The following is a 27,339-nucleotide window of genomic DNA, read 5'->3' on the forward strand; positions in this document are numbered from 1 at the left end:
CAAACAATATAAATATATATAGAGGGCATGAAGAACAGCATCACAACACTTCACACGGTTATAGTAAAAGAAAGAACTCAGAGTGTCCTCCTCTCTCCAGCAGGCAGAGGGAGGATGCAAAGAGACAGATGAGACATTAGATAGAAATGAAGATGAGCAGGATCGTTCTGTAATCTAATGATGATGACTGAGACTGTGTGTGTGTGTGTGTGTGTGTGTGTGTGTGTGTGTTGACTCTAGCTCTAATTATCTGTCACACACTGAAATGGAATAAGTCCTCAGGGAAAGAAGAAGGAGGAGAAGGAGAGAGAAGAAGACGGTACGATGTGTGCAGGGCAAAAGACAGCAGTTATGTAACACGACCCCCTGATGCACTATACTGTCATATAAGGGCACGCAGACAGAGAGACAGACAGAGAGACAGACAGACAGAGAGACAGACAGAGAGACAGACAGCTAGTGTTTTCAGGTTACCTGTCTCATGCGCTACTCTCAAAATACAGCGACCGTTTTATATAAATAACTTTTTTTTTAAATCATATTTGCTCCAATCTCGCGTATACTTCAGCTTTAATGACCTCTACAAATACCAGTCAATCCATCTGTACTTATATATTATATAATAATGTTTTTGACATTCTATGTTGATTTGAGCACATTAGTCACCTACTGTATAGATCTTTTATACTAATATCAACCTTGTTATATGGATCAAACAACTTAGGACTGCAGCTTTAATGTCCTCCATAAATGTCAGGGAACTAATTGATTAATTCAAGCAATATATATATATATATATATATATATATATATATATATATAGTGTTAATTAATATGCGTTTATTAAACAGATGTGAATGGGCTTGAGAACATAGTGAAATAAATTGCAGTGTAAGATGATTTATTTTTGCTAAGATTTATTTTGTAAATTACCATATTTACATAATTTAATTAATGGTAACTACATGTACAGTATAAACTGTGTATTATAATCTATTCTTTATTCTAGATGGAGAACTACACAACATGGTGCACCATGCCTGTAATTTAATTTAATCAATTAGCTGTAAATTTTTAAGAAAATAAATGTCTAAATTCTCTGATTCCAGCTTCTTAAATGTGAATATGTTCTGGTTTCTTTCCTCCTCTGTGACAGTAAACTGAATATATTTGAGTTGTGGACAAAACAAGACATTTGAGGACGTCATCTTGGGCTTTAGGGAAACACTGATCCACATTTTTTCACCATTTTCTGACATTTTATAGACCAAACAACTAATCGATTAATCAAGAAAATAATCAGCATAATAACAGAATAATCGACAATGAAAACACCGTTCGTTGCAGCCCTCGTTGAAGCAAACAGAGTGGACCAAGAAAGTAGCTTTAATTCATGAAGTTTATAGTCAACACTAAGAATAATCAGCTTTACAGCAGCTACAGAGACAGATATTTCCCTCAGGATGTGGTGGAGACCAAAACGGAGCTTAAAGAAGAGTGAATATTGAACACACATGTTCCCACAGCCTGACCTCCTCCATCTCTCTCTCTCACAGTGAGCTCCAACCAGAGCCATGGGGAGTACCCAGACTGCCGCAGTGAGAGGGAGTCGGGAGGGGAGGCGCCTCTCCTGGTGTCTCCGCTGGTGGTGGCGGGGATCGTTATAGGTCTGGTCCTCTTCCTCTCCTGCATCACCATCATCGTCGGCAGCCTGCGCAAAGACAGTCGACTCCGAAACCCGCACCTCCGAGCGAGCTACGGTCAGTCTGCGTCCGAACGATGAAGCATTCAGAGGTTAAAGGTGTCATAGAAACACACTTCATCACTTAATCAAATCCATAAATGAACCGGCGTGTTGTAGCATGTAACACACCGTTAAATTAAGACATTCATTCAGGATCTTTCTCACATAACTGATGAAATACCCCGACACATTTCTCTTGCTCATATTGGTCTGAAAGTCACGACACACTTTCATTCACATAACCTGCTTCCAAAATGTTCAGCAGAAAATGTACATATAGCAAAAAGCACAAAGCAAATATTAAACTATAGTTGCTGCCAGGAATAAAACTAATGAATTGTCTGTTTAAATATTTGCATCCATCACCTCACTTACTGCACTACAGGATGTCACTAAATGATGAAGCTTCTTAGCGTCATGACTCTGTCTCTGCAGGCCTGGACGGGTTCTCCTACGGAGGCTCAGTAGGAGAACTGAGATCTACCTGCTTAGAAGACTTTCCTCCTGGTCTCGACTTTGATTCATACAGAGAGACTCTGTCACAGGTCAACAGCCTGTACCCCGACTCACCGCCACGGTACGTATACTTGCTTAACAGAATGTTGGTTTCATTCACATTCACAATCCTGTTTTTTTAAAGGAAAGGATTCACATGTATTTGCTGTCTTGCCAAGACTTAGATGGTAGTCTTTGTGCTAATCTAAGTTAGCCGGCTGCTGGCGGTAGCTTCATATAAGGAGGCAAAGTCCCGCCCCTTCCTGTAGACCACCATGGGACCTTATTAAATATGTACTCAGTGAACAGCCAGAGACAAACACTGAATTGAATTGCTTCATGAATCTCCCGGTTTCACAATTCTCCCGTACTTCTCCCGATATATGGCTAATTTTCACACCTTTTTTTCCCTTTCCATATCTCAACCTGTTTCTGGCTCTTTACAGCATCTATAAGCTTTACTGTTTCCACCTGAACGGCAATAGAGCGTCACCAAATGTCTTTTCCCGGCAGAGGAGAGCAGCTCGCGACACCGCGGCGCAGTTTGAGCTTTTTGATTTGATTTTTAATTTAGATTTGTATTTGATAGGGACGCAGGGAAACACAGAGAATTTTACAGCTATTGCTAATTTTTCAGCTTCCTGGCTGATAAAATCACCAGAAGTCTCTAGATAAAACATAACTACGTTAGCTAGCGAGCTAGCGTCGGTGACGTATATTGTGCGAGATGAGAGATGTAGTTCACTGAGCGGTTTCACACTAAACTAAATGATGCTACAACAAACTGAGACTTTCTTGACCAGCAAAATTATGTTTTAAATTGACAAGCATCATCTGTGTGATTCAGGCCATAGTTCCAGTGGTCTCTCGCCGTTTAATACCGTACATACTCTTTCCTAAATAAAGCCCCATGGGGTCCATCGGAAGGGGAGGGACTGAACATCTGTATTTAACGTACAGACATGAGGAAACAAAGAGGCTTCTGGATCCACCTGACGTTTCCTTGCAGGTATATTTGTTTACAGACAGACAGTGCTCGTAATGAAACTCTGAAGCCTGGGTTCTCCTCAGCCACCACGAGCTGCTACAGTATATTTAAACTAAGTAAATAGACCACTCCTCCTTTTGCCAATTATGTCAAATGTCAAATCTAAAACGTAACTGACCATTCAGGCCGTGTCCCCCGCTGTTCTCTGTCCACTCGGCCTGACCCCGTCCTCTGTGCTAATTCATTTATCAGGGAGCGCTGCCTCCTCCGGTGCCCTTTGTGAGGATACAGCAGAGAGTGTTCGAGAGAATGAGAGAAAGAAAGAGCTCGCTAAAGGCCAATGTCATGGTGTTTTTGATCTAAATGTCAGCTGGTCTAATTGGCAACTTTAATAATTCACATACATCCCTCCCCTGCAGTGTGTGTGTGCGTGTGTGTGTGTGTGTGTGTGTGTGTGTGTGTGTGTGTGTGTGTGTCTCTTACAAACATTCACTCACTTAACCCAAATGAATCGATCTGACGTCGGATAGCATCTTATCTTTTTCTATTTAAGTTCATTAAAAGAGAGTTCATTACTGACTTAGATGATCTGACTTTCCCATGTCCCCGGTCACCAGCTGCCACATTTCAGACCTCATGACTTTCAGCATCAATATGGAGGCGGTGGGGGGAGGGGATATTTCCTCAATGTTCTTCATGACATTCAGGATTTATTTTATGGTCAACAATTTTGATTATTTCAACTTAGTTTCTGAGAAATCATGTTTTTCTGTCAGTTTGACATAGCTAGAAGAAGCTAGTCAAAGATTAGTGCATTTAGTGCTAATTTGGTAATAAAACACGGTGCCATAGTTGATGAATTCATCTGACATTGAGCCATAATGTAGAAGTTAACCAGTTGATGGTTAGCGTGTTCTTGAGATTCAGCTCATCTGCTAGCGGCAGCGTTGTAGTCAAGACCAGATAAATGGAGACCAAGTCATGAAGACCAGAGTGTATCGAGACCAAGTCAAGACCAGTGCCTGTCCCAGTACTGCTGTGTGTTTTTAGGTAGACAAATTATATTACCGAAGACTTGGCTGACATCTCCTCCCAGAGAAGCCACAGCTTCACTTTCTCAGAGTGCGTGCGACGGAGGACGGGGGAGTTATTGGTTGCATATGCAGCAGGAAGTTTTACATCTAATCACAGTAATGATGTTAACAAATAAATCAGACGAGACCGAGACCTTCAAAAAAGTGGAGACCAATCTGGAGTAACACGTGTGCTCATCTGAAGTCAGGTTTCCATCCTAAAATGTAGCGCAAAGTTTGACTGAATTTCCTGAAATTCAGTCAAAGAAATGCAAATGAACTAATGAGCGTTTCCATCCACGTCTGTCAAAGAGATGAACAGTTGGTGGTGCTAACGATGCCATTGAAGCATTGCAAAAGAAGAAGAAGAAGAGTGTGCAACAAGAGCCAGTCTAACCTCAAACACTTCGTAGAAAACAGAATGGAAACTACTGATTCTGATTAAACTCTGAAACATCAGTAGGTTCGAGTCTCTGGACCCGACCACGGCTCTGTAGCCTAATGGTACGTGTCCACAGGCTCCGTGCTTTCCACGCCCCCCATTCATTGTCTATGTAAGCAGCCGCGCAATGCATTCTGGTAGCGTGGCGTCGCGATTCGGGAGAGACTAGGCGTCACAACGCCCGCTCCTAATTTGCATAAAGTTGAGGGCTCGTCTACTTTATGCAAATCACGACGCGACTCGCCGCCTCTCCAAACTCCAGAGGATCTTTTAAAATAAACGTTGTTGATCTAAAATAAAGACAGATTCATCAACTGCATGGATTATTTCTTGCCTCAAATGTTTTCAGAAACACATTTCAGTGAACTATTTACGTGAAATAAGAGAAGAAAGTTTCCAAACGAGCCTCCAGACTGGTTCTGGTTTGAAAGCTGGAAGCAGCAGCCAACGGCGGGAAACCGTTCGTCCAATCAGGAGCCGAGTGCCTTGTTTCTAGGGGCAGCACACCAAGCGTCCAATGCTGGGAAGCGTCGCGTCCCCTCGCGATACAAAACGCCCCTGTGGACACGAACCATAACTGTGCTGTGTATTGATAAATCTGTGACGCTGTCCGTGGTGCTGAAGTAGCAGACGGATTTGTAGATGCAACTTTTTCTCTTGAGTCCCGTCCATCTGTCAGTTCCATCTTGGATCTATAATATTCTCTAAACTAGCTACCGGGGGGGAGGGGCGGTTCGCTGGACGCAGGTGAACGAAACAAACTGGGTCTATCCCCCCCGTTAACAATTAACAAATCACCCGCTGACTACAGGTATACATTAGGTGTAGGTGCTGATTCAATAGCATTGCACATTCACATCCATCATGTTGAGCCTGAGGCTGGAGGGGTCTGTGCTGGTGTCGTGATGTCTGGGGACTAAACCAAAACTCCTGTCATGTTCTCGGTGCCATCTCGTAACGCAGATAAAGTGCATCAACCTGAGAGATACATCATCTGTGGAGAGATTACACCTGCAGGTCAGCAGCACAGGTTTATGTTTGCTGTGGTGATGCTGCAGGGTTCTAAAGATGGACAAGATTACACCTCCCATCTTATGAATCCATTCATAATGTTTATGACAAATCCTGAAGCTGCTCATTAGCAGCACGGGACAGAAACACAATGTTTGTCCTCACTAGGAGGAGCAGTGGACAACTCAGCATCATGACAGGAAAGGAAGAAAGGAGAGGAAGAGGGGAGCTAGCTAGCTACGTCAGCGCTCTGGCAGAGAACCAGAGCGTCCTGGACAGCCGGTGTGAGAGCCGGACTCTCTGGCCCGGACGACGGGACGGCAGCCAACATGCACACACACACACAAATCACACATTTGTGTTGCCACAATGCTGACAAGTCGTTGTTTGGTTCGCTGTCAGCAAGCAGGTATAGTTGCAGTCATGTGATGATCCTGCAGTGTGTGTTTGTGTGTGTGTGTGTGTGTGTGTGTGTGTGTGTCTGTGTGTGTGTGTGTGTGTGTGTGTGGGCCACAGATGGTTGAGGGGAAACTCAGATCAACAGCTCACCTACTGAGACCGTGAACATTACACTTCCGACACACACACACACACACACACACACACACACACACACACTCATAGAGAACGCAGGTACACACTCTCTCCGTCTCCCTGCTCACGGATCAGCTGCTCACCTGTGGAGACTGAAAGCTTCTGCTTCCTCTCAGGGAGAAGAAGCTTTGGCTCACACACAGAAACACACACACACATACTGACACACACTCCTCCTCGCTCTCTGGTTTGTGTTGCAGGATAATATCGGGGAGCACAACGTTTAGAAAGGACTGCTGGTGGCTTTTAACCACTAACTTATGGTTAGATTCTTGTCAATATCCACGATTAAGATCATGTAAAGCAGCATTAATTGATTTTTTTTTGGCCACTTTAGTAGCACAACAAGCTGTAAACACAATATTATGGCCTGATAAAGTTATTATATTGAACATGAGACAAAGGGCAATATTAGCATGAATTTGAAGTTGTGTTTCTGAGCAACTGATGAATAAAGTCCTACTCTCCTTTTAGTCTCTACTAACTCCTGAGGGAGATAACTCACTCTTTAGCTGCTAAATGCTCCTCTATGTTCACCAGCTAGTCGCTAACTTTGTCTGTTTGCCATTTGGTTCTTATTTGGGTGGGTTTACCGGAGCTTGTTTGCTGATGAGGGCTAAACGTGTGAACCAAAACAGTTAAGTTGCGACCATAAAACATTAAATAGGATTTTATCTGTATGATTTCCCCCCCCCCCCCAAGTTGTCTGGAGACAACACCACCTTGAAAAGAAGGTAGTAGCCTTAAAAATGTGTAAAGGTAAAAATGCAACACTGAGATTTTCAGTTTGCCTCCATCGGTTAGTTTGTTTGTGTCATTGTGTGACTTTGGTGAATCTGAACTAACCCTTTAACCCTCTGGGGTCTAAGCCATTTTTGATCCACCTGGTCTCCTTTTGTTAAAAGTACTCCAGAATCTCAACACTTTAATGCACAAATCATGACAAACTGGGCTATCAGAATATGTGGGTTGCATTGATGTAACATGAATGTATAAATAATTAAAATTACCATAAAGACAAGAGAAAAAATAAAACGGAAATTTAATTTTTCTCAAAGAAATTTATTCAAACCACACAGAGAACATAAGGAACAAGCTTTTGGACTTTTGGGCTTTTTTGGACAAAAAATGATCATTCTAACCAACACACATCAAAAGAGATTTACATGTTTTAGTCCTGGCGTTTTTCCCTCCGTTTTTCTACAAAAAGTTAGCTCACAGAAGACTTTCATTGTTGGATGTATTACTTTTATGAAGTCTCTGAAAAAACACTGTTGTTCCAAGTTGGATTACAAACTGTCTGAAAGGAATACAATCGATCCCGACACATTAGAAAGCTACGGTGATGACGAAGTGCAAGTTAAAGTTGGTCTCCGGAGATATTCTAAAAAGAGTACTACAGTACTTTTCTGATGTGTACGACAGCGTCGACCCCAGGGGGTTAAAACACTAAAGTCACACAATAAGAAATACAAACTAACCGACCGAGGCAGCGGTAGAGCAGCAACTCCAGTGTTCTGTGAGGTAAAACTACTGTTGTCTTCAATGGAGTCTGGCGGCTTTGGCAAGAGCACAGAGAACGGCTTCAGTTCCCCGTCGGAAACATCGATTACAGCTGTCTGACGGCAAGCTAAACCGTCGGAAATATTCTAAATATAGCGTTCACTTAAACTGGTATTTTTTCTTTTAGTATGCTAAAATACATTTTGCTGCTGCCCCCGTTCACAGCAGCTTTACTCCCGTACGGTAACTCCTGTTTCTCCAAAGTGGAGGCCTGCCGACCGTCATCTAGTGTAGTTAATACACTGATTATGGATAAGTACCTCATACAACCCCACTGAGAAACATCAAAACGATCTACTATTTAATCAAGAGGAAAATAAGACTTTTAATAACCCGTACATGCGTAGGCAGAGGTGTTACGGTTAGCTGCAGACATGTGTATTGTAAAATTCTACACATAAATGACCTTTTCAGCAGCCTCATTGACTGATGACAGCAGAGGTGTCAGGAATAATTAGCTTTTTTGTGTGTTGCCGGGTCATACTGTATATGACACCAGCAGTCAGTGTCACTGACAAAGGCAGGAGGAGAGTACTCAGGTCAGGATGTCTCACAGCAATTTGAACAGCAAGTCGGCGAACGGTGAAAGCTTCGGAGAAATGATAACATCAGACGGCGAGGATGAGAGGAACAGAGTGAAGGAGCAAGACAGAGAGAGAAGGTGATGGAAGCTCAATCATCGAATCTCTGGAACAAATGTTGTCCCGTCATTTCGTCGGATGACAGCTGCTTTATGTTGAGAAATATAGATCCAACACACACACACACCTGTGAGTGCAGCTTCTATATGGTTCTGTAACTCCACAGGCGAGTTCTCACAGTGGTAACGAGCACATGCCAGCTTTACACACACACTCACACACAGAGACCATATGCTCTATGCTGTAGCTAGAGTGTCCGGTGTCCAGATCTGTAGAGCGTCACAACCAATGCATGACAACATGCCAGAGGTCCTCCCTTTCTCCTGACCTGATCTGACTTAGACCTGCTTTTCTATCCTGAAAAATATCTGCTAAGGTCCTCAAAATGATGTTTATATAGTACTGAAATAATTAGTGGGCACACAACAAACCGGATTCTGACACCGGAGTCCGGAGTTCACACCCAAACTCCCATCTGTGGTTAGGTTGAGGCAACAAAAGCACTTGTTAAATGATTAGAAACCTCACCAAATGGCGTATGAATGACACAGTATTCTGCAAGTTATTTCATGTGCAATAACGTCTGTCGTTTTGCCATGTTATTTGGGTCCAACCAACACAGGACTTTCAACCAGGAGACCGGTGTTCATGTCCAAAAGTGTTGTTGAGTTATTTGGAAGTTACATTAGTGACCTTTTTGACGTGTTTTCCGTACATTTTACTTCCGTATTTTACTTAGTATACATACTTATTTAAAGCCCAACCATGATGGTTTTCCTAAATCTGAATCGTTTTCTTGTCTGAACCTGACTGCGGCCGTTCATCCAGGCCTGCATCCTGCAGTCACTGAGCCGAGGCCTGTAAAGGCCCGCTGTGGATGATATGCTCGTCCACTGCTTCTCCACAGAGCGCCGTTCACTTGTGTATTTAAAGTTTATTAATACTGAATGTGTCCAAATTCAACACGGTACTCCCTTGGGTCCCCAGCAATACACCCGCCAAGCGTGAAGTATATTGGATGGACGGTTCTCGAGATATGCGAAGGACACACATACACAGACAGACAGAGATTCCTCGCTTTATAGTGTAGTTATACTGTATATAAATGTAATCTCTTGGAGACAGGGTTGAGGAAAAGAGACTCAAACAGCAGTCCTTAAGAGCTTTGCAGCACTATACAGTACCAATGTTCCCACCGCTTCCAACTTTGCTTTTGACATCATTATTTGCACAACCACAAGTTTTTAATTTTCCTGGAGACAGTCTTTGACGCTATACAAAAATAAATTTAATTGAATTGAATGAACAATAAACAACGTCAAAGGCATTCTTATTTATAGTGTTGAGGTAGTATAGGTGGAACAATCCAACATCTGTCAAAACATTCAAGAATAGTGGTTTGATCTATCCCGTTGGGTATATAAAAAAGGATCTAGACTTAATCAGCTCATCAACCTGAGTCGAGAGAGAGGCTGAGACAAAAACAGGAGGAAAGAAAAATGGGATTAAAATATGAGCAAACCTGAATAATGGAGAAACATACGATCTTAACCTAGTTGATTAAAGGATTCCTGAGGACAGCCGCATCATGGAGCTTCTCAATGTGTTACCCTGCCACTGAGCAATGGTATCCTTACCTGACTAACTAATTAACTAATGTTTTACAGTTAGAGTCATCTTACATGATGCGTCTGGATCTCAAACGGACGGACAGAACAACAGAAGCAGTTGTGTAACTCCCAGCACGTCTCAGAGGAGACAAATTATTTTCATTCAGCCACACCTCGCTAACAAACACACACACACACACACACGAGTGTAAAACAACACACTCATTATCTGGTGTGAGGTCTCTGCAGAAACACACAGCAGAAGGCCGCAGGGCAGCAGAGGAGCTTGTCTGTCCTGAGAGACCAAAGACACAGCGTGTTACAACACCTCTGAAACACCCAGCGCACACGTTCCCCTGTCTCCAATTTTCACCTCAACATGCCTCGTGTTGGCATGAATGTCCAAGGTCAGTTCTCCCCAAAGCAAAAGAAAATAATCTGAATAAGTATGTTTAAAAACTGCAGATGCCCTCAATCCTTTGGTTTGTGAGCATGTGTGGAGATGTGTGAATGTAAAAGACCGCTACGATCATATCTGTCTTACTCAAAGAGACCACTATAATAGTTATACTTTTAACAACGTAGAAATACTGAATTTAAATCCAGGTAAAATGGGTTTACAGTATAAGCCCTTCCTAACAGAAGACACTGAAGTAACTAGATCTTCATGTGGGTCTCATTAAGTTTCATTGCAATTAGCGGTAGCCATCAGACCCGAGTGTCTTCACCTCCCTGTTGGTTTGTTCACACAGCTCTCTAAAGCAGGTGCTGAGGTTTTTATTTAGACATGTTTGTCCGGTGTGTTTAGATACATGATCAACCTGTGATTAACTAATTAAATGTGTAATTAAATGGACACACTATAAGAACATAGACTGCTTTATGGTGATGACTTTGTGATAGGTCTTTTGATTAACGGACACATTGACAAATCCCTGTTAGTTTTATCTATTATAAAATGTCTCTGCAGTAGTCATGGGTATTTATCGTCTCCAGACATGTAATTGTCGCACATTGAAGTGAATACATAATAAATAAAATCAACAGGGATTTGGATAATTCTTATAATATATTAAAGTACAAAACATACAATTAATATGCTCTCTTTAAAAGCCACCAGACTCCAGTCAGACAACATCACGTCACTTTACCTCGCTGATCATTGAAACACGTGTTATAGCAAATTTAGCTTTTGTTTATGGTCAAAATTTAAGTTGTAAAAAAGCAAAAAGGTGCTTTTATATTGACACACGTTAAGTAACGTTTTGGATTGCGACTAAAGAAAATATATTGATTAAGGTATAATTAAAAATTATAGTTTGTACTGAATCAGAAAATTTACTTGAGAAAAGTTTCTTGTAACAAAATTAGAGTTTTAATTAGTTTATTCCAAAGTAAAAAAATTATACTTGGATCCATCCATCCATCTTCAACCGCTTATCCGGGATCGGGTTGCGGGGGCAACAGCTCCAGCAGGGGACCCCAAACTTCCCTTTCCCGGGCCACATTAACCAGCTCTGACTGGGGGATCCCGAGGCGTTCCCAGGCCAGAGTAGAGATATAATCTCTCCACCTAGTCCTGGGTCTTCCCCGTGGTCTCCTCCCAGCTGGTCGTGCCTGGAACACCTCCCAAGGGAGGCGCCCAGGAGGCATCCGTGCTAGATGCCCGAACCACCTCAACTGGCTCCTTTCGACGCAAAGGAGCAAGGACTCTACTCCGAGTCCCTCACGGATGACTGAGCTTCTTACCCTATCTCTAAGGGAGACGCCAGCCACCCTCCTGAGGAAACCCATTCCGGCCGCTTGCACCCGCGACCTCGTTCTTTCGGTCATGACCCAACCCTCATGACCATAGGTGAGAGTAGGAACGAAGATTGAACGGTAGATCGAGAGCTTTGCCTTCCGGCTCAGCTCTCTTTTCGTCACAACGGTGCGGTAAAGCGAATGCAATACCGCCCCTGCTGCTCCGATTCTCCGACCAATCTCACGTTCCATCGTCCCCTCACTCGCGAACAAGACCCCGAGATACTTAAACTCCTTCACTTGGGGTAAGGACTCATTCCCTACCCGGAGTAGGCAATCCATCGGTTTCCTGCTGAGAACCATGGCCTCAGATTTAGAGGTGCTGATTCACTTGGATGTAATAGTAAATATTAGGTTTTTCCAAAATGAAAAATTAAGTTGTAACAAAGTAAAAAAAAAAATGGTGTATGGTCTTCATAATCTTTTTACTCTGTGTGAATGTACATTTTTTACTTTGGCCAAAATAATATTTTGATTGATATTAAATCACAATTTATGGTTTCAACCAAATCATAAATACAATTTGAGAAAACTTAATAAATTTAGCTGCAACAAATTACAGTAATTTTTTTTAAGTTGATCCAAAGTACCATTTTTTTCAGTGCTCTTAATTCAACCTCGACAGAAACAAAATAAAAACCGTCTCTGTAAGTCTTCCCGCTGTTCCAACAATCACCAACTCTGGTTTGACAGTTTGAAAGAAAGACTGAATCAGTAACAGATATATATATATATAAAAAATAAGTAACCACGGTAACATTTTCATTGTTTAATAACCCTGTTTTACGGCGAGTTTGTGACGTGAACGTGACGCACCAGAAGAAAAAATAAAAATAAAAAGGCCACTCGTCTACTGGCAACGAGAGAGAGAGTCTATCGCCTATTTGTGGCGGGTTTTCCTGAGTTTAAATGACAAATTACACGGTCATTTTGGTGGAAAAAAGGGTATAAGTGTGAGTGAGAGAAGTGTGATGATGAGCAGTGGGTGTCCTGGACATTCGGTCTTTCTGACTGAGCCTTGTCCTAAAATAGCTCTCTCTCTCTCTCTTACATCCAAACACACACATTGAACAGGAAACCACAGACACACTAACGCTGCTTTAAAACTGCTGGCAAATGGGCACACACACTCACACAGGGTAGAGAAGGAAGGAAGGATGGAAGAAAGAAAGAAAGAAAGAAAGAAAGAAAGAAAGAAAAAAAGAGGGGAAGGTAAAACACACACACACACATCACTGTGGTACCAGACTGATATAGTTAACCACTGCTCTGATTGAGTTACTCTGATTTACTGCTTCCTGTTCCCCCATCATCATCTACCATTAGCTCCACACACACACACACACACTGATTTTATAATTCTATTTTCTCTGTAGTTTTATTCTATTTTATATGTTCCTTTCTCTCTCTGGCTGAGGGAGGATGTTGGTAGAGAGCTGACCTCCGGGGCTGCTGGAGGAGTTCATCAGGGAAGCGTGTTGGCACTCGGTCAAAACCGGCCAGAAGGAGGCTGCAGAATTTATCAGTTCTTGTTTTGTTACACACACGTCGAGAAAAGAAAAGAGTTGTAGCTCCATTTAAGTGTATATATACACTTAAATACAGTAATATGTATGCAGGCTTCTACCTTTGACTTTCTCTCAAAGATCCAGATATTTTATAACACAACTTTGCTCATGTTTTGTTTCTGATGATTCAACTGGGAGACTCTTTTTGTCCATGCGAGCCTTGGACGTCCGCTAACAAAAACTAAATACAGTTTGCTGCTATATAATTTGCTAGTTGATGTTCTGTCCAACATCCAAGCCAGAAAGATAGTGTCATAAAAGATTTGTTTTGTTCCACCACAGTAGGGTTGTCAAGAGAACCAGTATTTCGGTACCAAAATTCTGATGGTACTCGTTTTTCTACAGTACTGTATGTATCGTAGGTATCGTCAGGGCTCGGGATTAATGTTGCCTAAAATCTGAAAGGACGCAGTAAACTCACTATCGACACATCCAGGGGACGGACCCTATTTCTATGCCTCCGCACAGGTGACAGCCGTGGCCCGAGGCATTATGTTTTCGGGTTGTACCTCCGTCCGTTCGTCCGTACCCGTTCTCATGAACGTGATTACTCAGGTGAGAATTTCTTCAAATGTGGCACAACCGTCCACTTGGACTCAAAGATGAACTGATTAGATTTAACAGGATAAAATGATGAATCAGCAGGAGGAGAGCTAGTTAACGTTAGCTGTTAGCAGCCGGTGGGCAGCGCAGTCCTGCATGGAGGTTGCATTATGGTGTGTTCATGCTCTATTCAGTAAAAATGAGCATTGGGCGAAGGTAAATTCTAACGTTATCATGATCTGTTCAAATGCAATCTTGAAACCGGAGCGAGGGGCTCAATTTTTCCAACTTTCTAGGGGGCGCTAGTGAGACATTTTTCAAGGCCTTATAATAAATTTTACACCGCGTCTGATGCAAAGTTTAACAACTTCTTGAGCATGTTAAGGTCCTCAAAAAGGCAATTCATTTTAAGAATGATAAGAATAATTCCTACAGTTTCAATAGTCCTATTAATGACCTGTTTAACTTCCCAACACCAGCTCTACGTGTTTATTTTGCTTTTGTTTTTTTACCCTGGCATCAAATTGGGTATCGAGAATCATAGAACTTCACTGGTATTGGTATTGACGACTAAATGCCTACATCACAGCTCTGACTGTTTGATTTTTGTTTTCATCTCCATAGTTACGATGAGTGTGTTGGCCCCGGTTCGGCTCAGATCTACATCCCTACAGACGACCCGCCTCCTTACTCCCTGTTGGACCCCTGTCAGAGAGGGTCCGAGCAGCAGGAGGAGCAGCCCGGCTACACCGGTCTGGATCCATCTCCGTACTGCGATGGAGGAGAGACCTCGGCCACCAGCGCCGCCTGGCTCTCCCCCTCCCGCTACCCGCTGGGAGTGCCGGACCATCAACACATCGCGTCCATCTCCTTCCCGCTGGAGGCGGCGCCGCCTTACGAGTCGGTGTTGGCCGAGCAGGGAGGACGGCCGCTCCCTCTCATGCCATGTGACCTTTATAAACACCAATCAGAGACGGGGAACGAGGGCAACTCGCGGCCGCCGGGGGCCAACCAGATCTTGTAGGACAATTAATTTGTGTCTTTCACCTGCGCTGCCGGTTGTCCCCGGTTGAATTAAACAAAACACTTGATGTGATGTGTGGGGGGCACAAAGTGGCTGTCAGGAGCAGCTGTGACACCAAACAGTGGAACACTAATGAGATGTGCACATCTTCCACACAAGGATGAAAATTAGCTGATGTCTCAGCGGACTGAAAATTAAGCCGGGACTCCAGTTTTCAACAATTTAACTACAGTTTGTTTCCGGACAAAATAAACTGATTGTACTTTGTAAAGTTTCTGTAACGACGGCTTCTCTCATGAAAAGGTTTGTGTCGTCCCGGTGATGCTCCCTCGGACAAAGACTCTCCTCCATCCAGTAATAACTCCATTGTCTCGTTCAGTTTTTGCCATGTTCTGACTGTTAATCTCTTTCTTGAATGATCATGAAGAGTCTATATGGAGTTTAGGCCGCGACACAATGCTAACATCTATCACACTGTAGACGACGGCAAGCTGACTTTAGCAGAAAGACCTGAGTGTAAACAATATCAATGTGGTATTTAGTAGTTTAAGGTACACTAAGCACACAGAGTACTTCCTTCACCTGTCCGTCTCTTTAAATGATGCTTTGGATGAGAGTAGAAGTACCACTTGTGTTGTAAACAACATCTTCCACTACCAGAACACCACGTCTTATCTCCAGTCTCTGTAGTACGTAAACGTTTAGCTTCCAGTGTGGTGGTAGTATCCTCGTGGTCAGAAGAATGGCTTTGTGATGACCATAAGATTAAAACTAGTTAGGAAACTAGCTGAAGAGGAAGAGTGAGATGTTATGGAAGTCATTGTTAAATATTTGTCATCACCAGAGAGGGAACTTGTCCAATGTTGTACAGATTGTCACAACTCTTCCTTTCAAGGGCTCTGGTTTTTAATATATATATTAATGAATTAATATTCTGTATGATATGGACCCCCAGCAGCGATATGTAGCTCGGAGCCCTCCTCCTCCTCCTCCTCCTCCTCCTCCTCTTCCTCCTTACGAGGTCGGGTTGATGCAAACCAGACGTTACACATTAAACTGTAGAACTTAACACGCTGTTTACTGGACAGACGGATGCTTCTGCCTTCGTCTTCTCGTGAAAGAATGAACTTGAACCATCATGGAGGTTTTTCCTTATTGCACTAAAGGTGTAGCTTTACACACATCTGCTTATTAAAATACATAATTCATCAGATTGCTAATTAAGGAAAACTGATCTGTTACTTGTGGCCACAACTCGCTTTACCGGATTCAGTTTGTTAATGTGTGTTAATGTGTTAACAGCATGACAGGAAGAATAAATAACGTATATTATTATTTTCAATATTGATTAATCTTCCACTTTCTGTAGAGCCGTCCTCGACCAAAGAAATTCTTAGTCGATTAGTTGATTTAATAAAACTGTTTTTCTCCAAGAATCACACAACAGCACCACTTTAAATCTGGTGTTTACCAGACATGAGTTCATAAGTTTCTTAGGAAATAAGTCATTCAGCATGAAAAAAAGCATAAAATAATGACTAATCGACTAAAGCAATCTTAGTAAGTCCAAAACGACTGATTAGTCGACTAAGACGGGGCGGCCCTACTTCCAGTTATTAATAGAGTAATTGCTTGGTCTATTAAAATGTCTATTACATAACTTAAAGCTCAAATTTCTGGTCCAAAACTCAAAAATGACCCAGTTTACTTTCACAATCGAGGATTGCAATCTAACAGCACCATAAATTACATTTATTAAATCACAAAATCTTATTTTAACTATTTTTTTAAGGTGATAACTTCATAAAATATGACGACAGACATTCAAAGCATTATTTAAAAACCTCAATAGAAGCTTTCAATGTAAATAAAAATGTCATTTGGTACAGCCCTACTATCTACTGAGTCTCAGTTCTAAACAAATTAACATTCAAATAAACCTGGATTAGATGTATCACTACTAAAGACCCATCTCCTAATCAAAAGCAGAGCAGATATTCTGAATGTCTGAATTCTCGGTTTAGGTGACCAAATGTAAATTATATGTAGAAACAAACAGTTTTTGTTCAAATGCAACATTTCTGCTTTAAAAACTGACTTTTAGGGAGGAAAGTGATGCACCTCAGAAACATTTAGATTGAGCTAATGTGCAAAACAGTGATGACGTCTGGTCCCGTCTTAGTCAACAACAGACGTTTTACTCTTCCTGACGTAAAATCGAGAGGTTTCAGTGACTTAACCTTAACTATAGCTTAACCATAACTTAGTTTAATTGTGTGCATAAATTCATAAGTCCAACTTTAATAACAATAGAAATGTTATTTTAGAATAATGTGTCTAGATTGTTTTTGTTCTTTATTTAGAAAAAGGTCCTCGTGTGACATGTGATCATCTGATAGGCCTCAGACTGTTAGCTTGTAGCCATAAAATGATCATCTCAATGCAACTAACGCGGTGCTTTGCACTGTTATATGTTTGTCATGAAGTATTGGTCACTATATGTGGAGGATCTTCTCTTTAATTTAATCCTGTTTAAGTAGTTGTGACAGATTTTATTGAGGGAGGAAATGAAACATGATCAGGTTTGTGTTGTCTATAGACGAGGTAACATCCTTAATTACAACTCTTTGGATTATATTGTGATGGATCAGAGTCACTCTTTATTAACCTCCTCCAATATCTACTTTTACTTTTGTTGCCTTCTCCTTCTATGTTGACCTCTTTTTCTCTCTGTTCTTTGCCTCACTCCGTTTCTCCCTGCAAGATTTAGGGAATCTTTAAAGTGATATTTTAAAAGTGATTGGCTTGTAAAGTAAATTTAGGTGAGCCCTGTAGGCCAGTTAGTGATTTAGTGATGATTCTGTCGGTGTTTGGTTGGTGGATTGTAAAGATGAGAGTAATTACAGTAGTTTTATCAGCCAACTGGTGACCAAGGAATTTCAAGTGTTTACACAACTGACGTTATCAAAATACACAAGACGTGGAAGACATTAAAGGACCCGGTTTATTTCCTGGTTGCAGTGTATGTGAATAACATCAGCTGACAGGAAGTAAACATGGACCCAAACTGTTGCCTAGCAACGCAATTCCGTTGCAATTCCATTGAAATTCACTAAAACGGAGCGTTTCAGACAAAGGGTGAATACACGTATATTCAGGCAGACAGTATGAGGAAAATAATGTGGTTTTTTAACATTACAGCATGTAAACATGTTCTATTAGAAACACAAAATACAAGTATGAACCTGAAAATGAGCACGATATGGGACCTTTAATACACTCCATACATTCAGCATTATACTGTATTATTGGCATGTTAATTAATGCAAAACACGTCTCCACAAGAAGACACAGACAAACCCACAGAATTATCTTTTTGGAATTATGATAATATGATACAGACTTCTAGAAAATTGTTATGAAATTCAAATTAATTGAAAGTAATATCTAAAACATGTGAGAGTAGAGTTATTCCAAAAAAAGAAGACATTAATGCTTTTTTTTTTTTGTATTTTTCCAAATGTGCATTTCAGGGTTTTTTTCCTGCTTGATTCCAGATTTAAAAGATATTTTGTTTCTGAGAAATAAAGCCAGTTAAAGTAAAAAAAAAAGAGACAGGATATAAAAAGGTAGAGTTATGCAGAGAATCTAAAAAGATAATTCAAATCATCATAATCATGAAACAATACACCTATTTCCAACCCCCACATTGCTCTCCTTTAGCCAGTATTCATTTTAAAATTATATGAATTTATGTTTTATATGTTTGTACACAAATTATCATCTATGTATGTTGAAAATCTACATCACAAGAAGGGTTCATCCCAGCCCATCAGTGTAGTTTTACATTATAGTAGTGAACACAAACACCCAGCAGGGGGCGATGCAGAACTACTATATGACATTCAGCTTCACATATTCATTAATAATAATCCTGAATGAATAAGATCACTGCCTGTCCTTTGTTCATGTTCGTGTAATGTCAGGAGTACTTTAATGCTTCATTAGATTATAGGAAAAGTCAAATGTAAACATCAGGGTTGTCAGTATTGTAGTATTTGTACTAGAGAGCACTAGAGAGAAATCTTTTTCACATCTCCTCCTGTCTGCACATCTGTTTGCACATCATGACTTTGTCTCCGCTCCTGTAGGAGAGCACTATTCTCTGTTAGTGTGTAAATGTCTTATACATGTGAATCACCTCCCATCTCTCCTCTTTCTCTCTTTCTTTCTTTCTTTCTTTCTTTCTTTCTTCTTCGTCTGTCCAGACGACAGACTTCGTGTATATATTAGGAACTGCGGTCAATAATGTTTCTTTATGTTCTGTATTAGAGATTTTGTTAAATATTTTTCTTCTGTAGAGAAGAATGAATAAATCTGAACTCTTATATGAATCCGAGTGGCTGGTTGTGAGCATGTGTCACCTACAGGCCTGACGAAGAGCTGAGAAAAACATGTTGTTGCCACTGATAATTATGGATCGTTGATCGTCCTGTAACTTAGGGGATGAGTGTGCAGTAAATATCTGACAGCATTGATGTTTCTTGTGCAGTTTCCTGCAAATATTGACTCTCCTTTCTCTTTCACCTTCTTACTCTCAGAGCAATATTGCAGTAGTCAGATTATTGTTGCCACAAAACACAGGAGTGAAATCAGGAACATTCAAAACAGAGTAAACCACTGCCAACTTAAAATGCAACGTGTATTAGAACATCAACAGTTTGATAAAACCTTGGTGTGAAAGATCAGCTTGAATCTGAGACCATTTCTAATGTTTATATTTGCATGGTTGGAATGTCATTGGGTGAGTTTGCACTCTTGTTTACCTTGAGGCTCATTACAGCAAGCTTGCCTGGTATTGACACTCCACTACAGAGACACATACTGGATGTATACTGTATCTGGAGGGAAGCAGTCAGTCAGACCTCAACAGGCTGTTTATCTGCCTGCAGCATCAGCTGGACAATATGCAACTGGCAAACTGGCACTTTGTTATTCTCTTCTGATGACTTTTAAGGTCGAGACAATATGAACATGTGAAAAGACGAGGGCTGTCAATCGATTAAAATAGTTAATCGTGATTTTTATCTGTTCAAAATGTACCTTAAAAGGAGATTTGTCAAGTATTTAATCCTCTTATCAACATGGGAGTGGACAAATATGCTGCCTTATGCAAATGTATGTATATATGTATTATTGGAAATCAATTAACAACACAAAACAATGACAGATATTGATCCAGAAACCCTCACAGGTACTGCATTTAGCATAAAACAATATGCTCCAATCATAACATGGCAAACTGCAGCCCAACAGGCAACAACAGCTGTCAGTGTGTCAGTGTGCTGACTTGACTATGACTTGCCCCAAACTGCATGTGATTATCATAAAGTGGGCATGTCTGTAAAGGGGAGACTCGTGGAGAACCATCACACCATCATGTGTGTTGTTGTACTCACCGGTCTGATGTCATTCTGCGAGTCTTGACCACCGTGAAGACCTCCTCAATCTGCTCCAGGTTCAACTTCTCTGCTCCTTCATTAATATAACCACTATGGTCCCAGTACAACCAGTCCACTCTGGTCCCAGTATAACCAGTTCACTATGGTCCCAGTACAACCAGTCCACTCTGGTCCCAGTATAACCAGTTCACTATGGTCCCAGTACAACCAGTTCACTCTGGTCCCAGTATAACCAGTTCACTATGGTCCCAGTACAACCAGTTCACTCTGGTCCCAGTATAACCAGTCCACTCATTTACATTCACTGATCTGGAGGTCAGAGGTCAATGGACCCCTTTGAAAATGGACATAATAGTTTTTCCTCACCAAAGATTTAGTTGGTTGGCACCAACGGATTTTTTTTTTTGTTTAATATGATACCAGTATCTTCAAACTGAGCCCGCTACAACCTAGAAATAACAAGTTCCGTATATGCGTTAAAGAAATTAGTGGCGTTAAAATAAATCTGCGTTAACGTGTTATTATCTCGTTAACTTTGACAGCCCTAGAAAAAACAAAAACACATTTCAGACTAAATAACAACCATAACAAAACCAGAATAAATCTTAATTTCATCCTCCTCTGACAACAATCCCTATATTATCATTCACCTGATGTGGATGGAAAAACCCCAACATGATTCAACGTGCTGTACCTGCACAATGAAAACAATCCACTGACGGTATTAATGCGTTCTGACAGCCGTGTGTCTCCAACACAATCAGTCCAGTTAACCCACGTAAGAGTTGTTCTCCACGCTTCGTGCTTTTGAATAATAATATTTTTGGAATTTTAAAAGTGAACCGGGTGGATTGTTAAGATGCTTTTGGACACACAGACACGCCCAGCCTGAAGCCTGTTGGTCTGGTATATATCATCACAAACATGCAGTAACTTCCCTGTTAAAGACCTGCTTACACACTACTGCTGCTGCTGCTGAGTTTAACTGCAGAGGTGAGTTATTACTATTTAAAATATCTTTTACTGATGATTAGAAAGGATCATAAATTGAAGTATTAAGTATTTCACTAAGCCTGAGTGTTGTCTTGTAGGAAATGAAAGCTCAGATTGTGTTCCTGCTCTTTGCTCTTGTGGTCGGGCTTCAAGCTATGCCGACTCCCGTCCCTGAGAGCCATACAGGTATTCCTGTGTGACCATACTCAGAGGAAAACAACCAAAAACATTGTGGATCTGTGACTGACAGCATCTGTGTTACAATCCCCAGGTAACGTTCTTGAAGACGAAGAGTTCTTAAAGCAAGTCTTTGGGAACCGTCGGACCGAATCGGGTCATGAAACAACAACAACAAGGTCAGTAATCCCATTAGTTCATATTCATGTTACTTTCTTTTTAACATTTTACTTCTTTAATCGCACGAGTTCACTGTGACACTGATCAACACTTCATTTCACTTATTCAGTAAAAGCTCCTGAAACTATTTTATGTTTTGATGAACTACACAAATATTGGATCATTTATATAAACAGTATATTAATAATGAAAGTAAAAATGTTTACAGTTTACAGAGATAAACCAAGATACTTTATCTCTGTAAAGTATAAAGTATCTTAGTTTATAAGTTAGAATAGTTTAAACTAACATACTTTATCTCTGTAAAGTATAAAGTATCTTAGTTCATGTTACTTTCTAAACGTCATTCAAGCATCACAAGAATGTTGCTCAGACAGTCTCTCCACGTCATTGGTCTACTGCTGCCGTCATGTGTAATAGATTCCTATAACCTCCATTAATTTAACTCTCCTTATTGTCCAAAACATTTTTTGGTTCCTTATATGTCAAACTATTCACCAAGACGCTCTGATCAGATCCTCCTCATAGTCCCCTTTGTATCTAAAGAAGTTGGACTCCTTCTAATTGGATTAAATATTCATTCTCTTTACATAAAAATGTTTTGTTTTGTCATCTTAAAAAAGATTGCAGATGTTTTCAGTAATGCCATCACTGTTGCTCTCTCTGTTTAGAGATCGGTCATGATGATACACCTCAAGAGGTTTATCCTGATAGGATAACTTTCTAATATATTTTCAGATCAGGTGTTTAGAGTTTAATGCTGTGGATTCTCACCTGGATACGGTCCGGGCATATTCACTACCCGACTACGGAAATACTCGATTTAAAGTCCTGCATTAAACATTTAAATAAATAAAAAGTACAAAAGTATTATCAGTACTCAACGTATCAAAAGTAGTTTGTCAGAATGTGCCCTGTCACTGTTATATTATTATATCACTGGAGCTAATTTTATATGCTTTATAAATCTTTAACACAGCTTCTTATCTTATATCTTATCTTATCTTATATACTGATCACATGTCACAGTTTGTCAAATCTTGATCTGCAAAGTAACTTGTATTGTATTCTGTCAAATAAAAGTAGCCTAGTGGAGGATAAAGTATAACTACAACAGATGATCCAGATGTGGAGTGGAAGTATAAAAGTAGCATAGTACTTAGCAAGTAAAGTACAAGTATCTCAGAATTGTACTTTAGTGCAGTACTTGAGGGTGCAAAATATAGTGCATTAACATGTCAACGTGGACAATAAAATCATTTTCTACAGTATACACGGGCATTTCATCAGCTAACTGGAATTAACCAGAAAAGTGACAAAACTCAAGATAATTAAAGAAACAATACACAATAAATAACAACTAGACACCACGGCGGGTTGACCAACAGCAGAATAAGCACAATAAATAACAACTGGACACCACGGCGGGTTCACATTATAGAATCAACAGCAGAATAAAACATCATGCACATGAATCAACAAACTCCACAGCGGCTGCAGCCAGTTTACCTTTACAAAAAAGAAGTTTATTCAAGTATGCTATTAGTATACTTCTTTTAAACTTAAATTAAGAGTGTAGGTTTTCAATTACTTTTTATGTCCTTACTACAGATAAACTTAACAAATTTATACTTAAATATACTTGTCTTATACCGACAAGTATACAGAAAAGTATATTTGGATAAGTTCTATAAGTTAACTTAAAGAAAACTTACAAGTATACTTGCAGTAAAAAGTATTCAACTATTTGTTTACTGAGAGTATACTTTAAAGCGTACTTTCATAAACTAAAAAGTGGGCTACAAGTATATAACTAGTAAACTAACAGTATAAGTTCACTTGAAGTAAAGTTAATATTATAGTTGCAGTAAAGTACAAAAGTATGGTTTTATAAACTAAAAAAGTGGGCAAATTTAGTCCCAAGAACAAGTATACTACTAGTACATTTATATACGTATTACATAAAGTATACTTGAACTATACTTAAGTTTACTTCTTAAAATAAACTTGAAGTATACTTCTTTTTTGTAAGGGTATACACACACAGAAAAAACACTAAACTGAAGAACCATCACAGTGTGTTGTTGTACTCACCGGTCTGAGCTCATTCTGCGAGTCTTGACCACCGTGAAGTCTTCCTCAATCTGCTCCAGGTTCCACTTCTCTGCTCCTTCATTAATATAACCACTCCAGTCCCAGTAAGACCAGTCCACTCTGGTCCCAGTACAACCAGTGCTCTCTGGTCCCAGTAGAACCAGTCCACTCTGCCTCTCTGGTCCCAGTAGAACCAGTCCTCTCGGCCTCTCTGGTCCCAGTACAACCAGTCCACTCAGCCTCTCTGGTCCCAGTACAACCAATCCACTCGGCCTCTCTGGTTCCAGTAGAACCAGTCCTCTCGGCCTCTGTGGTCCCAGTAGAACCAGTCTACTCGGCCCCTCTGGTCCCAGTATAACAGTCCTCTCTGGTCCCAGTATAAGCAGTCCACTCTGGTCCCAGTACAACCAGTCCTCTCTGGTCCCAGTACAACCAGTCCTCTCTGATCCCAGTAGAACCAGTCCACTCTGGTCCCAGTAGAACCAGTCCTCTCTGGTCCCAGTACAACCAGTCCTCTCTGATCCCAGTAGAACCAGTCCACTCTGTGGTCCCAGTATAACCAGTCCTCTCTGGTCCCAGTACAACCAGTCCTCTGTGGTCCCAGTATAACCAGTCCACTCTGGTCCCAGTACAACCAGTCCTCTCTGGTCCTAGTAGAACCAGTCCACTCGGCCTCTCTGGTCCCAGTAGAACCAGTCCTCTCGGCCTCTCTGGTCCCAGTAGAACCAGTCCACTCAGCCTCTCTGGTCCCAGTACAACCAGTCCACTCGGCCTCTCTGGTCCCAGTAGAACCAGTCCACTCAGCCTCTCTGGTCCCAGTACAACCAGTCCTCTCTGGTCCCAGTAGAACCAGTCCACTCAGCCTCTCTGGTCCCAGTACAACCAGTCCTCTCTGGTCCCAGTAGAACCAGTCCTCTCGGCCTCTCTGGTCCCAGTACAACCAGTCCTCTCTGGTCCTAGTAGAACCAGTCCACTCAGCCTCTCTGGTCCCAGTACAACCAGTCCTCTCTGGTCCCAGTAGAACCAGTCCTCTCGGCCTCTCTGATCCCAGTAGAACCAGTCCTCTCGGCCTCTCTGATCCCAGTAGAACCAGTCCTCTCGGCCTGTCTCTGATCCCAGTAGAACCAGTCCTCTCGGCCTGTCTCGGGTCCCAGTAGAACCAGTCCACTCGGCCTCTCTGGTCCCAGTAGAACCAGTCCACTCAGCCTCTCCGGTCCCAGTCTAACAGTCACAAACAGCAGCAGGCCTCACACAGACCTCACTGGAGCAGAAACCACCTGGAGGATGAGAGCATGTTAGTATTTAGATCCAGGGTGCACCTTGTGTTTGCAGGTGTGCTTCATTTGGGTCACTTAGCGTGCCAGCCGGGTGGTGTTATAGACACTTTTCACAGCAGCCATTTTGACATGTCATTGCAGGGTAAACACAGCTGTAATTGATTAATTGATTAATTGATTAATTATGGCCCTGTTCCATTCAGGTGGTCCAGGGTCCTGGTGATGTGCATGCTGGATTAGTGGAATGGATGTGACACTAAATAGAACTAAACCATTATTACTTTGATCAGTTACACCTGTGTTTACCCTGCGATGCAACCTTTTTAATATGACGAGGTACGATAATGACTTTGTTACAGTAAGGAGACATGTCTGCCCTGATTAAAGTACCAATACCACGCTCTATAAATACTCCATTACAAGTAAAAGTCATTGCATACATTGAAAAAGTAAAAGTATAAACGTATAGGCTGAAAGGAGGCTTTCAAAAGTACTCAATGCAGAAAAATGGCCCTTGTGATTGTGTACCGTAAACTACATCTCATCATGAGGTAACGTTTTGAGTGTGCTGTGGTTGTGCTAGCCAACTATTTGTAACTAAATGTTCTTCTTCTATGTATTTTGCAGAATAAGACGTCCATCTCTGAGAGTGAAGTGAAACCACTTTAAAAACCTTTTGCATTTATTTCAGCTTCAGGATGTTGAATAAATAACAATGAAATGTCCTTGTGTTGATTGTTTTTATATTTGCTTAAATAAAGAGTGTGCAAATAATTTGGTCTCCTGTACAAATAGACGATTATCTGCCATAACAACATATTCCTTTCCTCAAACACAACACCAGATTTCTATAATCATTCAACCTGAAGATCTAATCACAAATACATTTTACTAAGAATTTATTTTATATATATATATATATATATATATCTTTGTATATATATACATATATAATACAATGACCAATAAAACATGAAATGGACTTTGTTTTTTATCTCACCAAATCCCATAACAAAACCTTTAACCACATGTATGTTTCTATAGATATTAATGGTAATTTATAATGTAAAATATGGTGTCTAGTCTTCTCTGGCTAGTTGCTACCTAATGTTACTGTTTTAGAGATTAGTTTAACTTTGTTTCACCTCATTGCCCCTCCACAGAAAACATTAATACATGAAATATATAGGCTAAAAGTTTATGATAAATATATAAAAAAATATAATAACATATTATTATCATTATTTTATTTTATTTTATTTTATTTTATTTTATTTTATTTATTTATTTATTTATTTATTTATTTTATTTTATTTTATTTATTTTATTTTATTTTATTTTACTTTATTTTATTTTATTTTATTTTATTTTACTTTATTTTATTTTATGCTTGTTTTCTATATGTGGGGTTGGTATGTTTGTGAGTCTGTCTGTAGATGTTACTTTTTTTGTTTGTGATGAAAATTTAAAAAAGAAATTTAAAAAAAGGAAAAAGAAAGAAATGTATAATAAAAAACTAAAAACAGAGACCTTAAAACAAATTAACTTTATAGAGGCAAGAGAAATTCAATATTTTCAAAAACGTGCAGGGATTTTATTTAAAATTTTTTATTCTTTTTTATTTTAACATGCGCCAGTGTCCTAGTGGTGCATAATAAGGATCCTTAACTATAAATATTAAAACTGTGTAATAGGAGTTAACACAATGTCTCTCTCTGGTGGCTCCTTCTTGTTGGTGCACATTCAGAGTCCTGCAGCTGTCCTCTCAAAGTTCAGTTTAATCATCTAGTAAACATGTTTAATATCTTTATGATGGAGTAAACTGTTGAAGACATGAGGTGAGAAGTGACAGAAGATAAAAAGGAAACATGAAGAGGAGAGAAACCTGCAGGGTGGTCGGGTTACTACTGCTTTTGGAGATTAATTTCACTTTGTTTCACTTCATTGCCCCTCCACAGAAAACATATGAATACATGAAATATATATAAATATATAATAAATATATAAAAATATAAAAATATAATAACACATTTATATTATTATTATTATTATTATTA

The 27,339-nt window shown here is 40.3% G+C and overlaps 2 protein-coding genes and 1 long non-coding RNA gene across 4 annotated transcripts in view; 2 read left to right on the forward strand and 1 right to left on the reverse strand.

Annotated features, from left to right (window-relative positions):
* bean1 (brain expressed, associated with NEDD4, 1) overlaps positions 1–15,677 on the forward strand; it is a 55,358-nt gene extending 39,681 nt beyond the window's left edge. For both annotated transcript variants that reach the window (XM_074647393.1, XM_074647392.1), the window contains exons 3-5: positions 1,557–1,760; positions 2,180–2,321; positions 14,700–15,677. In XM_074647393.1, the coding sequence (XP_074503494.1) occupies positions 1,557–1,760; positions 2,180–2,321; positions 14,700–15,099 (746 nt within the window). In that variant the 3' untranslated portion in view covers positions 15,100–15,677. The remainder of the gene's footprint in view (positions 1–1,556; positions 1,761–2,179; positions 2,322–14,699) is intronic.
* LOC141773562 (uncharacterized) lies at positions 428–25,348 on the reverse strand. Its single transcript, XM_074645405.1, has 3 exons — positions 25,325–25,348; positions 24,006–25,182; positions 428–1,766 (listed from the first exon to the last, which is right to left on the reverse strand). The coding sequence occupies exons 1-2, from the start codon at positions 25,346–25,348 to the stop codon at positions 24,241–24,243; spliced, it is 966 nt and encodes a 321-aa protein (XP_074501506.1). The 3' UTR covers positions 428–1,766; positions 24,006–24,240.
* Positions 21,341–26,004, forward strand: LOC141774608 (uncharacterized). The gene is made up of 4 exons (XR_012595384.1): positions 21,341–21,554; positions 21,653–21,740; positions 21,826–21,914; positions 25,910–26,004. It is a non-coding gene; the product is annotated as an uncharacterized LOC141774608 (long non-coding RNA).
* The last annotated feature ends 1,335 nt before the right edge of the window (positions 26,005–27,339 follow it).

This window comes from Sebastes fasciatus, chromosome 9 (assembly GCF_043250625.1).
Source record: "Sebastes fasciatus isolate fSebFas1 chromosome 9, fSebFas1.pri, whole genome shotgun sequence".
NCBI lineage: Eukaryota > Metazoa > Chordata > Actinopteri > Perciformes > Sebastidae > Sebastes > Sebastes fasciatus.

What these genes read in the sequence shown, in the direction of transcription:
- LOC141773562 (XM_074645405.1), bottom strand. Translation starts at nt 25,348, where the DNA reads ATGAAGCACACCTGCAAACACAAG. An exon ending in AGCACACCTGCAAACACAAG is followed by an intron (nt 25,183 to 25,324) that starts GTGCACCCTGGA and finishes TACTGGGACCAG; the next exon opens with AGAGGCCGAGTGGACTGGTT.